This window comes from Phaethon lepturus, unplaced genomic scaffold, assembly GCF_000687285.1.
Source record: "Phaethon lepturus isolate BGI_N335 unplaced genomic scaffold, ASM68728v1 scaffold25467, whole genome shotgun sequence".
NCBI classification, from domain to species: Eukaryota; Metazoa; Chordata; class Aves; order Phaethontiformes; family Phaethontidae; genus Phaethon; species Phaethon lepturus.
This window is the reverse complement of record NW_010550156.1, coordinates 171-14,951: the sequence shown is the minus strand read 5'-3', so window position 1 is coordinate 14,951 and position 14,781 is coordinate 171. Positions and strand designations below refer to the sequence as shown.

At 43.8% G+C, this 14,781-nt stretch overlaps 1 protein-coding gene across 1 annotated transcript in view; it reads left to right on the top strand.

Annotated features, from left to right (window-relative positions):
- The window catches only part of LOC104623402 (forkhead box protein N3), a gene marked incomplete at its 3' end in the record, with an annotated part of 28,399 nt that extends 13,960 nt beyond the window's left edge, over positions 1-14,439 (top strand). Inside the window, exon 2 of the mRNA XM_010290480.1 lies at positions 14,303-14,439. Within this exon, the coding sequence (XP_010288782.1) occupies positions 14,303-14,439 (137 nt within the window). The remainder of the gene's footprint in view (positions 1-14,302) is intronic.
- Between the last annotated feature and the right edge of the window lie 342 nt (positions 14,440-14,781).

The window sequence follows — 14,781 nt, the reverse complement described above, 5'->3', positions numbered from 1 at the left end:
AGGATATGCTACATTATGCAGCTCTGAAAGGTAAGATCACTGCTGTCAAAGTTTTTCATCATCAGTATGATGGATGGAGTCAATTATAAGGTGCCCCTTCCTTTTGGGTCAGCCTTTGGACATGGCCTTCAGCAGTTTGGACTTCATTTCCTAGCTACGTGTTTTTCTCTCTAAGGGAGTTTGTATGTTGGTTTTGGTTGCTTTTCACATTCAGGTATTCATTTCTGATTGCTGTTTTTGTGTTTTTTCCCCTCTTAGTTCTCTCTTTTCTTCCTTGCATTATCTAGAAATGGAACTGTTCATAAATGTCTGAGGAACGTGTGGCAGGGGCAAGTGCTTTAAATCATTGTTGCAACTGTACTGAAAGTGCATTTGCATTTCGGAAAAGAAAAAATTTGCAACCTTTTTTGAAGCAAGATTTTCATTTGTAAACCATCTGCTATTTTTGGTGTGTCAAATATGAAGGCTTCCTGTGTGAAACTGATAGAGAAAAAGATCACAGGAGACCTGGAGCAGTGACTCAGGTCACAGCAGGCCTGTTTGCATGACACCTGTGTCATCAAAATAGCCTTGCTTTGGCACCCTTAAATGAGATTTTTCTTTTCCTTTAGATGGTAGATCTGTTCAAAGGCATATTTGATCATGAATAATTTGGAGGAAAACAATTTTCTGTCCTTCTGAGAATATCATACATCTTCTTCTCCTTGTTACTTCTGAACTCTTCACAACATCAACATCTGATGTTGGGCAAGTTGTCAATTTTCATTACTGGAGTCTGCTCAGAAATTGTTTCTCCCTGTTTCCTTCCACTTCAGGCATGTTAAGTCAGATAAATTCATACACTGATGTTTAATCACTGAGCACTAATCACCCTTGTGCAATATTGATCAGCAGCCTTTTTGTATACGATGATCAGGATGAGTAATAGCTTGCTAGTAAACACCGAAGAGTGGGAGAGTGAAGATGGGGAGTTAGCCCAGTGTAGAAGTTAATACAGCTTTTCTAATTTCCAGAGCTTTCTAGAATCTGTCAAACAGTGTTGTCTTCTCTTTTTCCCCTCCCCTACTCCAAACTCTGTTTTTTTCACTTGTTCTCATGTTCAAGCCAAGCAGTAATCCTGCCTTTCTGTGGACGGTGTGTGTTTTTGACAAGTGCCCCAGTCCCTCTTCTCAGGGCTGCTGAGGTTGTCCATGGTCTCATTTCCCTGAGAAACCTGCCATTTCTCCTCCTCCCGGCACACTCGAAGCACACCCAGGCTTCCCGTGCAGCCCTCTTTCATGGGGGCTGCCTGTGAACATCACACTTGAAAATGACTGTTGTGAGAGAATTCAGTTAAAAAGAGACTGGGGAAAACCCAAGTAGGCAGGGCTGTGGTGTGTGGGTTGAAAGGGTTGGGTCCTCCCCCCCCGCCTTCCTCCCACTCTTTCCTTATGCAGTAAAAGACGCGGTCTGTGCCTGAACTTGCTATTCTGAATAACCTCTTCACTGCGCGGAGTGACTGATGCTCACATCCTGTTTGCTACCAGCTTAGCCGAAAAAGCGCCCTGAAGAGTGACATTTCTATTTCTGTTGGGTTTGTTGCAGCGAGTTTGCAGGCTGGCTCTCTGCTGCTGCCTCTGTCACATGTATTTTGATTCTTTTCTGTGAATTTGAGGAAACCCGCTTTTCCTTTGCTTTTTGCATGAAATAGCAAAATCACTGTGGGATTTGGAATAGCATCTGGAAAAATGAGATGGCCTTTAAACAGAGGAAGAATCTATATTGAGTCAGGATCTTTAAGTATTTAGACTTTGATTAATGCTCTGCTAATGCAGTCTGCCCAGGAAATAATGTGAATAAACCTGTGAATCCTATTCTTGCCAAACTGTAGGTTTTGATCAGGGACTTGCTAGCTTCCTTGGAAAAAATCTAGATTTAAATATTAATCTTTTTGCTTTAAATCCACACACACCAGTGAGTCTACATCTTCTCTAATGTAATCACTTTGCCATGTTTAATAAACTATCTGCACACTTTTAAATCTGTTTTATCGGTGGAGGTGCTCAAGGAAGCTGAAATGCAGTATTAAGTATCCACTCTGAAATATGCTTGATTTAGTGGCTCGTGCTGCAGAAGTTCCTCACGCCAAGTTTTGTTGCATCTGCCGCTTTTAGTGTTCTACCAGTTGCAAACCATGAAGCCATGCTTGTAAAAATACACCTAAAAAACCCAAGGCAACAAAAAACTTGTAATTGTCAAATCTGTTTTTGAGATGCTGCATGGAAAAAAATAAAGGGAGTCTTGTTACGGTTTTAATCAATCTTACTGTTAATAAAACTTTGAAGGCTGAGCAAGTTCATCTTCGTACTGTTTTTGCAAGCCTGTGCTTCTACAGCGGACGTAAAGTAAAAATGGGAGGAAATGGAAGCACATCTGAATTAATTGCTCCCACAATGAGAAGTTCCCATATTGTTCCTTTTAACTTACTCCACCTTGAGGATGACTTGGATGAGACCCAGCAATTCAGCTTGCTTTCTCCTCCTGCCAACCACATCTTTCTGCTGAGAAGGACAATTTCTCACCTGCTTTTCCCTCCTCGACCTTTGTGGTAGGATGCTCATCCCCTGGGGCTGGGAGCAGGCTCCCCAGCTGTGGCACAGTGGGGGCTGGTGCCATACACACCTGCAGGGAGGGCAAGGGGACTGTGCTTGCTGCCTGTGTGGGATGGGAGGACACGCTGTGCTTAACCCGCATGCCATGGTGTCTCCTGTTTGTGCTTGTGGTAACGCCACAGCCCTGGCTGTCTCCTGCCACCGGTGGGCTGGGGCATCATGCCAGCTGGAGTGGGAAGAGCCTTGGTGCACTTCTACACAGGTGGGCTGCCGGAGGACACCATAGTTACAGCTAGGATCAGGAGAGGGTGCTTTTTAGCGACCTGCGACGTGGTAGTTGGTGGAGGCAGGCAGGCAACTTAGCAGCCTGCTCCCCATCTCTGCTCGGGTATGTAATTCCCTGGCAGTCTTGAGATCAGAGACTCCCCACGCTGGAAGGCTTTGGTGCAGTCAAGGCGTGTTTCTGCCTCTCCCGGGGCAGCTCTTTTATGGCTGCTTCTCCAGAAGATGTGGGAAGAGGTTAATGAGAAGATGATGGTGCTCTTCCTCTACGGCTGGGCCCTGCAGGAGCTTGCTGCTCCCTGGCCAGCCATGTGCAGGCTTTCTGGTGGGATTTCTTGCTTGTTTTGTATTACAATAAAAACAAGATGCCAAATCCCACCAGGTGAGGAAAGCCCTCTCCCACAAGTGCTGACATTTTAGTCCCAGCAGGGTGCCTGGTGTCTAAGAGGGCTTGTGCTTGCTGGAGCAGCTGGGTTTTGACCTCCCTGCAGGGGGCCGGTCTGCTCTGTAGCTAAACAGGTCCTGCCCCGGTTTGCCTTCATTGCAGAGGTGTTGGTCTTACTGACTAATGCAGGAGGTATATCTGCAGTACCCGGTGTTTGGGAGGAAGGAGGATTGGTGTAGGCTGCTTGCAAAGATGCCAAGCTGTGGTGAAGTCCCAGGTTTTTTAGGGTCCATGAAGTTTGGGCTTGTGATATGTGGGCTGTTGAGGCTCCTGAAGCCAGGCCCTGTCCCGCTGAGTTTGTGCTGATTTGTGCCGTGTGAGTAAGGTGAAGGCTTCAAATGCAGTCAAGAAGTTGCCTCATTTTGGATTGCATTTGCAGCATGGGGGTATGTTTTATTTTGTTTTCTGGGGCTTCATTCAGCCATGAGAAAGAAGAGAGGAAAAGAGAAATGATAGTAAAAAGTAAGTATCTCTGAACTTAATGTAGAAATGGGACACAGGCAGAATAGAGTATGTGTATGTAAGTGGCAGAAATAAAATAATTAGTGTGTTGACAGATGTGCAGTAACACTGAGGTCTCTGTTGCAGGAGGATGGTTTTTCTTCAGTGTGTGCCTGCTGCAGGTGCTGGGGATCTGTTGAGGCTGTGGAGCAGGGCTCAGGATAGAGCACAGCTTTGTTTCCTTAAAGAGCCGAGGGACACTTGGAAACCCCACATCCAGGCAGCCTCTCCAACCATTTATCAAAGTGCTGTTTTTCCCCCTCAATTCATCATGAGAACCAATATTAAATACTAAGCAAGGAAAAACCCTATATTAAATAAACCGTTATATGGGGAAATGGTGCAAATCCATTAGCTTTTGTCAGGTCTTCCTTATTTCTATTTTTATTTGTCACTGCTAATGGATATAGTGCAACCTATTCTCTCCCATCCGTCCCTACTAGCTGTTAACCCCTTTCCCTGGAAATTCACTCACTGGCTGATTTCATCATTAATACACTAGTAAGCAAAAAATGACCTGCAAACCTTTAGCACAGATATAAGTGTTGAATAATTTTTTGAGTATCTGTGGGGTGAAGGGTTGTGTTTTAAAATTCTCACTAGGTTTTCATATATGATGTTACTATATATTTGTAAGAAAAGGCAATTTGTAATTTTTTTTCCAGTTTTATAATCTAGATACCGTGGAGAGTATCGGATGACCAGTGGGTATTTAAATGAGTGCCCCTCTGACATGAAATTAGCACATCCCACTAAATGGGCTATGAGTCTGGAGTCTCTGGGATTTTTTTTCTTTTTTCGTTTGCCATTGACTTTATAGGTGACCTTGAGCACTTTTTTTATTCTCTTGTTTCTATGTCTCCTCAATTTTCTTTTCAGTAGAGTAGGGATAATTACACTTCCCATATATACGCAGGAATTCTGTAGGCTGAAATGACATTATTAATGCTACTTACTACTTAATCTCCCTCAAGTGTGCTGTGTGATGGCCTGTCATGCTGACAGGCTTGTCTTCTGGGCTGTCTTGCCTTCCCAGACCAGTCTCCGTGCGCATCCGTTTGATCTTGCACTTTGCTCCTCCCCAGCAGTGTCCCAGCCTCTCTTCTTCAGCACCCAGATTTCACCTAGCCTGGGGAGGCTTTGGGAATGCCTGGGGTTGCTAGGCACTAGCATGAAACAACATACTACTATTTTATATAGGAGCCAGGCATTGTTTAAGGGCAGTTAACGACACTCTTTTCTCCAGTTGCTTGAAGGATTTCCATATGGGAGCCTCATAGTTTTATAGGGTGGTTTGCATCTAAACTCAGCAAGGAGATATTTAACGGGCTAAATGTGACTCTTGGAGTTGGGTGACATAATGCAACACCTCCTGAGCCTGTTGGAGGAGTCATTTTATGATGAGAGCAGTGGGAAGCTGATGTGGTGTAGCAGATCCACTGCAGCCTGTAGGCAATAGTATTGTGCGAGCTTACCTGTACGAATGGACATAGAGGTGCTGGTGTGCTGGAGGAGCAGTGGACCAGCTGTGCCTGTGATGTCATCTGGCAGTGGGTCACTGTGACTGAAATAACGATAGAGAATTGTTCCAGACCGGGTGTTGAAGTGCCCCATGTGGGATCAGGAGCCTGGACTCTGGGGTGATGCTTTGGCTGCAGCTCAGACTTGCTGGGTGTCTAGGTCACGCACTAGGAGACGTTTCTGACTTCTCTGTACTTGTAAGGGGGAGTGCCGAAGTCAAAAATTGCTTTAAAGCCCATGAATGCCTTCATTCATGTAAACCCCAAACTGTCTATGCAGTCACTCCTGTGCTCTCTCGCAGCCATTGCTGTGAGATGTTACGCAGTTTCTTTGCTCTGCTTGTGGCCGGTAGACAAGGCCACAGGACCTGTACCTGTGGCTTTACTTACAGGGTGCTCTTTAGGGCTTTGTGTAAGGGTCAGCCTCTAAAGGCACTGCTGAAGGGAACAGGGCCCTTCACTCTAATAGCACATAAAAGTCCAAAGGTACAAAGAAAAATTCTATTATGTCTTGTGCTGGTGAGACGAGCTCCTTTAACATTGGAAGACCTGGACAGTGTGTGTTTCGGTAGCACTTTCTTGTGTTGCAGGATCTTGCACTGCATCTTGCCCGTGAAATAGGTTTTGCTTTGGTTTTTTTTTACTGTGGTATACCAAAGCCTTCCCTTTTCTGCAGCTTGTTGCTTCACAGTGCTCGTCTGGCCCCTTTATTCCTGTAGCATTGTTTATTTGCATGCTTGGCTTCCTGTTGGGTTTGGGGGGTTTTGTTTTGTTTTATTTTGAGGGTAAGTAGTCCTTTTTCACTATAATCATAGTTCTCATTCTCAGTGAAGTTATTTACCAACCCAAGCTCTCCAGTCGGAAGGACAATGCCCGTTTTGTAACTGGAAGGACACCAGAGGCATGGAGACGGTTAATGCCCCTGCACCCTGGGCACCACAGAATAAGGCCACTTTCCTAAAGGCAAACCAGGGGTTTAAAATGTTGATGGCTGTGTTGGTGTTGGGGGTAGCTCTTTGAGAAGTGAGCTGAAATATCAAGAGATGAGCCTGACAGCAGAGACTTGGACTTGTGTGATTTGAACTAATGGATGTTTTCACTTGGAGCAAAATAAGATTTAAAAAGCCCCAACCTTTTGTTTTCTTCAGAAAAGCCGATGTTTTCTTGATGCAGCTGGTTTACTTGGGTTGAACACTATATTCCAGCGAGCCTTCCTATCAAACCTTTAATTTCCTGCATTAAATGAGCATGTATTTATGGTCATGTAATTGTGTTTTAGCTAGTCGGAGCTCTTTTTCAGCTTTGTGCTTGAGCTGAGCTATGACTGCTAGTTTACTGAAAAAAAAGAGTTGAAAACATGCAGAAGTGGGTGTGAGGGTTTTGTTATGCTGCATGCAAATACTACTTTAGTTTTTTCTTGGTGTCAAGCTGTCAAACCTAACATTGCCAAACTTTCCTCAGAAGGGCAGGGGAAGTTTCTAACTCTTTTGAGTTCATAGGCAAGAGGGATTTTGTGTGAGGGTTTCTGAAAATTACGTGCTTACCATGCAGTTGTTACTGTCATTAAAATTACTGTTAAGGTTTATAGTGCAATTCTTTAAAACTGGCCATATAGAATTTCACTGGTCTGTGCTAGAAATGTTGGAAGAGAATGAAGAAAATCTAGCCTTAAACTACATGAATAGTTATTTGTAATTTTTATGTGAGATTACAGTGGATCTAAGGAATGTGTTTTATAATAATAGGAATCGTTGGCAATGGCTTTGTTTTTCTTTCTTTAAGAATTCCTTAGCAGTTTTATTTCTTTTAAAAAAAACCAACAACCTAGCTGACCTCAGATGATTCAAATGCTCTGTTTGTGTCTTTCTGCGAATTACTTCATTTGTTTAAGAAAGGAGTAACTAGAGAACCCACTAGCCTCATCTGCAAGGTACATAGCTGTTAAAAAGGATAAAGGTTTACTATTATCTGTGACCACTCATAAAAACTCATTTAAAACTGGAGAACCAATGTAGGCGAGCAGAGTAAGCAACATTATGTCCATCTTGATAACATGAAATACTGATGAGTAAAGATAACCAACAGATTTTCAAACAGATCAGCAGACCAACTTTAGGATCTTAATTGTAAATCTTCCTGAGCATTTGACAGCTAAATAGTTTAAAATTTGTTATATAGTCTCTTTCCCCAGTTTTGATACTAGTATGCTAATTCTACCTCATGTAAATGAAGGAACTACAATTCTGAGTTGATCCTATTTTAGCAGTGAGATGCCCTTCATTTAGAGGAGGGCGATACTAATGTGAGGGATGGGTAGCTGAACTGAAAAACGGAAGGTGCAATCTTCTTGGCATTGCTGTCTGCAGGTGAATAGCACAGAGCTGGCCTTTGGGTATTGTTCCTGGTTGCACAAGTTCTCTTTGGATATTGAAAAGCCTGTCTGCCCTTACTGTTGCAGTGCTGATTCAGCACTGCATCAGTGGTTGCAGTAGACTTGCATTTTCTAGTCTTGGTGAATTTTGTAATCGTGAGCCACTTATTTCCCATAGTGCATGCACAACATTTGCAAACCTTCAAGAGTAGCGGCATACTTGGTGAAGGATGTGTAATCTATGTTGTATTGCAGGATGGTTTTTAAGTCACTAGGCAGGCATCTCTGCGTAGTGCAGGGAAGTTACTTATGCAAGTCATTCCCTCCTGAGGTGGATTTTGGAATGATTATTGTGTTCTTCTTGATGCGTTTCAGAGCTAAAGGCAATGTGTCATGAGGTGCCACTTGGAAAGTATTTTACTTCCCTTCCTCCTTCCTCTCCATCTCCTCACAAAAATCCCTTACTTTTCTTACGAAAAAGATTATTTTTTTTTTCCATAAGGTGAGAAGAGGGGAATTTTGTTTAGGAGGAATTCTTGATGTTAGTTTGCTGTCCTGGGAACCAACCAGTTTTCAATCAAGGTTTCCAGAAGCGCCCTGTGTTTTGGGTGACTGCAGCGTCCGGTGGTGAGTGAAATACCATGCTCTTTTCATGGGTAGAAGTTTCCGTCGTGCCTGTTCTCTGGGGGGCTTTATGGGTCCTCGCTGCCCGACAGCCACGGACATGCTCTCACCACCCCCAGAGGTTTCATCCACAGGTGTGAGCAGTCAGCAGTGGTTCCAGAGGCATGGTGTCTGTGAAGAGGCAGCTGATGACCTCATGCTGCCACATTAGATGTGGTGCAGACATAAAAGTTGAGAATCGTTACTCTCCCTCATACCTTATCCCAGAAACCTATTCTGGTCTAATAGCAATAATTTTTTCAGATTCTGGTCGTGGCTGTAGTTACTCAAGCGATTGTTGTAAATTCTGCAGTGACATCATGGATATCTCTATCATACAATTATTTTTTTTGTAATCTGCATTTCAAAAACTGGTTCTCTAAAGCTTGATCCTAGAGAAACACTTCTGTGCTCACATGGCATACTTGGACACCTGTAGAAGCTGTACTGCATTCCCCTGGATAAACTTCTTGGCAAATTGGTGTGACGGGTTTCCTTCAAGCCTGCTGTTGCACGGTAACAGGGTGCAAGGAGCTCAGGATAAATATTTCTTGAGAGTAAGAACCTTTGATACCCAGTAATCGCTCCACTATTACTTGCAAAGAGGTCATTTGCTGTAACAATAGTAGGTTTCATCCATGGGAGAGCAAACCCTTAGATCAGTAATGGTGAATACTGACACCAGAAGGTTCCTCATCATTGCAGATAGTGTCATTAGTGTTATTCGCAGGTCCTGTGTTAACGACTGCAGCAACTTGCACTGAGCTAGGCAGGGATTGGTAAGTCACTGTGGTGTGATTTCAAGACTTGATAGCTTGGGACTGCAGATGCTAGCTAGAAGTGCCCTTTTTTCAAGTAATGGGAAATTGCTGCTTTTTCTGCTTGTTTTTACAGTTCCCAAAGCACCCCTGTAATTAGTATGGCATAGTTCTCAAAGACAGCATACATCTACACCACTTCAGCCTGGGTATGCCTAATTCATACTGCTGACAGTTTAGGTTCAGGAGAGTCTATACGTGATCGCTCATCCCTTCCTGGTTTGGTAGTGGAGATGAAAAAGGACTGATCTACTCAGTGGGAGTCGTTGGCTTGGTTTTGGTTTTGTTCGTTTATTTGAAGTAGCAAGGTCCTTAACTCAAAGAATTCAGTTTAATAATTCTCAGCTTGCTGGCATAGCCTGGGTGCCTGTGCAGAGCTGTGCAGTCACTTACGCACTCATGGGTCTCCTGTTTCAGTTCCTCTCCTACCCGGCTTCCCCTGCCCCCATGCAGCCGTGCCCACCATCTCAGAGTCTCTGGTCTCGGCTGCATGGCTCCCCTGGTCTTTCCCTGCGAGCCTCGCTGCCAGCTCACTCCAGCTCTCCCATGCACGCCTGCTCTCTGTCACACCAGTTTTCCAGTTCCTCTTCTGAGCTGCTTTGTGTCCAGCCAGCGTCCTGGTTTTCCTTTCTCGGTGTGCTGTTCCAGGAAATGCATCAGGCTGTCACCATGGCTTCTGCTGCAGAAGGGGAGAGATCCCGTTCCCCTCCCTGGCTCCCTGCATCCATGCTGCTTTGCAGCAGTGCTGGGTGCTCATCAGACCCTTCATGTAAGCCAGCTTAATCAAATGACATAAAATTGTGCCAGCAAAATAGTTTTCTTCGAGGAGAATGAATGAAATGGGTTTGCGGAAGGGCTAGGCACATGCAAGAGGGCAGGGAGGAGAACAGTGCAGCAAGCACCAGGAGAGCAGCAGCAGCTTGGAGCCCTCCATCCACTGCATCCCTTTTGGAGAACATTCCCCTCTGGGGTCTGTTCCCTTAGGGACCCTCTTGGTGGCAATGCTGCTGCAAGAGATGTGGGCGCCTGGAGCTGCTCTTCCCTGGTTTCAGCACAGTCCCGTGCAGGTTCAAAGCGAGCGTGTAACCAGAGCTTCAGGAGGTGCAACTTGAAATTGCCGGCATCCCTCTCAGCCCGCTCTCTTCCCAAAGATTTATTTTGAGCAGACTGTTTGTATGGCAATGAAAAGAACAACCCTGGAAAAAACCTGCGTTCCTAACACATTTCAAGTCTGTGCTAAAATAACCAGGGAAGAAAATTCCTCACATAAACATATGCTGGAATTTTTACATAGACAGGGTATGCATTTTTTCCCAGCCATTGGTCTTGGAAAGGGCTGAAGGCACAATTTTTTTTCATTGAGCTTTGGGCAGACGATAGGTGATACATAAGGCCAGGCAGTTAGTTGAGAGGGATGTGGAAGCACAATCTTTATAATGAGAAGTTTTAGTAGTGGATAATGCTGTTATCCTCAGCTATAAGAACTGAGAGTGCTGTCAAGCAGCATTTTAATTCTTTTATTTTTAAATTTCAAACTTTTTTTTCAATTCTATTAAAAGATGACCAAACATTCTTGTTTGGATCCTAATAGGTTGTGTAAAGTAGGATTTAAAAACTTCTATATGCAGTCCATTGGGAGAAAAAACAATTGGACACTGAGTGTATCATGAACCTTTTCATGGCGATGCACTGGTTTTAATTGGGGGGAGAATCAGATTTGTATATCTGAGATATGAGAAAGAGCAAATGAATTAATAGGTTCAGTACACAATATCCCGATACAATCTACATATATATTTAGTGACAGAAAAAGGCATAACAATTTCTTAGTAGAAAAGATAATAAGGATTTTTTTTTTTTTTAAAGAAAATGTATTTGGTCATAAACTTTTACGGGGTGATTTCTATGGGGTGTTGCTTTCTCTCGCCATTAGCAGCTCTGAAATCGTTTACCTGCAACTATAGTCTACTCTTGCACGAGGTGAAGGGGACTCGTAGTAACACGCCCCCTTTTTTAAATAACTTTAAACACGGTGCAGAAGCAGTGACGGGTGATGAGCAAGACGGAGGTGGCTGCGCCTGCCCCTGGGAGGAGGCTGCGGCGTGTTGGGAGGTCTGAAAGCACCCCAGTGCCAGGATGATAAGGGGGCTGTTACCCACTCCTCAGTCACTTGTTGCCTGGGAGACAAATGTAATCCAGGATTCCCCCCCCCCACTTCCTTGCTGGTTTTTGATTGGAGCCACTATTGACTTTTGGCTTGGAGGAGGTAGCGAAGCAGCATGCCAAGTGTCATAAGATGGGAATTAATCACTAACCGATGGGCCTGAGTTCCAATGATTTCCTTTCCCGTGATTGTTCTGTATATGGGAAGACTAATGACACATCTAAACAGACAGTTAACGAAGCTCTTCACACCTCTGACAGTCAAGAAGGATTCTTAACTGGATGACACTTCAGTTTCCTTTTTATTTCTGCTCTCTTGTGTGATTGTGGGGAAACAAAAGTAACTATCTTAAAAAAGGAATTTCACATGGTTGGAGAGCTTTGCCTTAAATTGCATTTGTTTTTGCTGCTAAATTATAAGTCAACTCAGCTGCGTGAAAATACAGCAAATTTGTCTTCTCAGTGTTTCTTTTGACAAAGAGTACAGTCCTTCTCGATACTTTTTTTGTGAGAGAGTTTCTGTTTTTCAGTGAGATTATTTTTGGCTTTTTGCAAGAATATGGGCAAGCCAAACAAATTTAGCTTAACTGTAATTAAAGGTTTTGAAGCTACTCTTCAGTAGTGACTTCATCTTCTTGTAAGGCCCTCAACTTCAACTAACTCCGATGGGTTTTGGGGGGTAGTCTCTTCCAGGTAAAAGAAAAGTCTGTCATGGAAGTAAAGGAAAAAACAGAGAAGTTCAGAAACAATATGTTGTGTTCCAGCAAGTACAAATAAGGTAGCTGGTATTCAAGTGTAGCTTTTTTTTTTTTAAGCTTATCCCATGCTGTAAGGAGTAAGGAATCCAGCAAAGGTTTTCTCCTGAAAAACGTTCCTAGTTTTGCGTGTTGCTTGCTTAAAAGGAAATTTTATGTTCTTCTTGCTCTGACTCTTGGATGGAGCATGGAAGTGGAATTTGAGAGGTTTGGATTCTATTTTTGACTCTGTCCTTTGCCTAAAAAGTCACTTGCTAGGCTTATCGTGTCAAGTCTGTGGCTCACTGTCCGATGTTTAAAAGAGGGCTAAACACAACAGTCTCCTTTTCGCAAATTGGTTTGAGATGTGTGGTGCACAGCTTCCACCACTGACACCAGCAGTGGATCTTTCAGTCATCTGCTGTAGTGCTTTACTGAGATGAAAGCCCATGAGCCTCGCTTGCTTTCTCTCCCTAGCCCCTTGAATCTTGGGCTTTTTGGCCATGCAAGGGCCCTGCTTCACCTTGAGAGTGTCACCCGTTAGACTGTTCAGAGGACTTCTGGTAGAGTGCCCATAGGAAGCAAGGGGAGAGACAGGCTTAAACCCTGTCATCCTGAAGAGGCTTGGCCCCATGTTCCTGGTTCCACCAGAGCTGCGTGCAGGAGATGGTTCCTTCTTCATCCCCCCCCAGCAGATGTGCTTGCTTCTGAAAGAAAGTGGTCATGGCTCCTATGGGTTGTGCCAGCCCCTCTCCTTTTCTTTCAAGCCAGGTTTCACATGGTGCTGTGAACTTGCTAGGTGCTCCCACACAGCCACTCAGCGAGGTTGGGGAAGATTTTTCTTTTTCATTTTTCTGTGTTTTGAGGGGAGAATTTAGTGCCTGTTCTCTGCCTGTGAGCTCAGAAGGAGGTCTGTAAGGCGCTTCGCACATTGCACTGTGTGTCCTAAAGCCATCCGTGAGGCAGAGGAATGCTTGGGAGTTGGTAGAGCTCCACAAAGATGACAAGTTTTCGAAAGGAAACAAGCGTCTGTTTTTGGTCTCCCTTGTAGCTTTAGCAAATAATATCCCACTTTTGGTGTGATTTGTGTGTTTGTTCTTTGACACATGAAACCGAGAGCCTTGCTCTGCTCATAGAAGTTGTAGTTGAGAAAAGGAATGGTCCTGGGTTGCGAAGTGGCTAGAGGTGGTAGTGCAGCCTTCCCTGCTTGTACTAGAAAACATCAACGTTTACCAAAAGTCTTATCATAATGCCTTGAAAGCTTTCCAGTGGAATTCAGTCAATAATTAGGACTGGTGTTTGTTTTTACGTATGCTCCAGCAGACCAAGGCTGCTCCTGAGCTATCATTTTGTATGCTTTGATAGTGGAGCTGAGGAGAAGTTGTTTTTCTGTTTGAGAACTCACACAAAACAACTCAAAATATCTGCACCGTGACCTCTGATGGGATTGAGACAAGAACTGAAATTGCACTGCGCGTAACTGCAGAATAAATACTGAATTTTAGTGTAGTCTTCACATTACAGATTGACTGCTTGAGTTGCTCTGTGTGTCCAGAAAGGGTAATTACAGTAACTGTTGTTTTAACGGATCACAATTTCGCAACACCCTTAAATGGTTTAAACTCTTATTATATTGTGGGCTTTTTTTTGTTGTTGTTTTGGGTTTTTGGCGTATTTTTTTTCCCCGTAGGGGAGAAAAGATGATTAATTTTCTCTTGTAGTATAATGGCACTGATGTCATGTGGTCGAAGGATTAAGTCCTTTTATTTTTAAAACAGTTGCTAGGGTGTTTAAACCCCTCCTTTCTAGCTCTGTTTCTTGTTAATATAACAGCAAAAGGAAAAAAATCACTTTTGAAAAGAATTTACTTCAACATTTCCATTTAACAGTAACTGTAGCTTCTTATTTTTCCAGTATGGGGTGATGGGGAAATTGCCAGATATTATTAAATCATATTAACTGGTAATGGGGGGGAGGGGAAGGGGAACAATCAAACATTCATTCTCACTTTTTTCCCCCAGAAGTGTGATTTAAATCATACAGTTGCAATATGTTACAAATGGAGCAATAATCTCTGGCAAGCAAACTATGTTCCCTTCTGTCTGACAAAAAACCCAAACTCGCTGCTTTTCCTGACAAATACTGCTAAATAAATAAGGCTATGCCATTAGATCAAATATTTGATTTTTTTTTTTAATTCTGTTTTCTTTGCAGAGTATTGGAAAGGGGTCCTTGTGGTGTATAGACCCAGAATATAGACAAAATCTTATTCAGGCTTTGAAAAAGACACCCTATCACCCATATTCGCATGTGTTCAATACACCTCCCACATCTCCTCAGGCATATCAAAGGTAAGAACTAGATGCATTTTACGACTCTAAATGTTTTCATCCAGCATTGCGTATGAAGCTTGGGTAAGACGTTAAATGTAATTAAGCGGTGCAGTTCGGAAAGGGGCTAGCGAAGAAAACCCAGGAGCACTGGCGGCAGCCTGGCCTTGCTCGGCGTGGGCCTGGGACGCCTTACCTGCCTGTCCTACGCATGGCAGCGGCGAGTCCCCCGAGGGGAGCTTGCAGTCCTGCCCCCGCGTGAGCCACGGAGCCTTCTGGCAAAAGAAGGCCTGAAATTAGAACCTGTATAAGCAAACGGAGAGCTCTGAAGTGTCCGCTTATCCCCTTTGCAGTAGGTGAGAG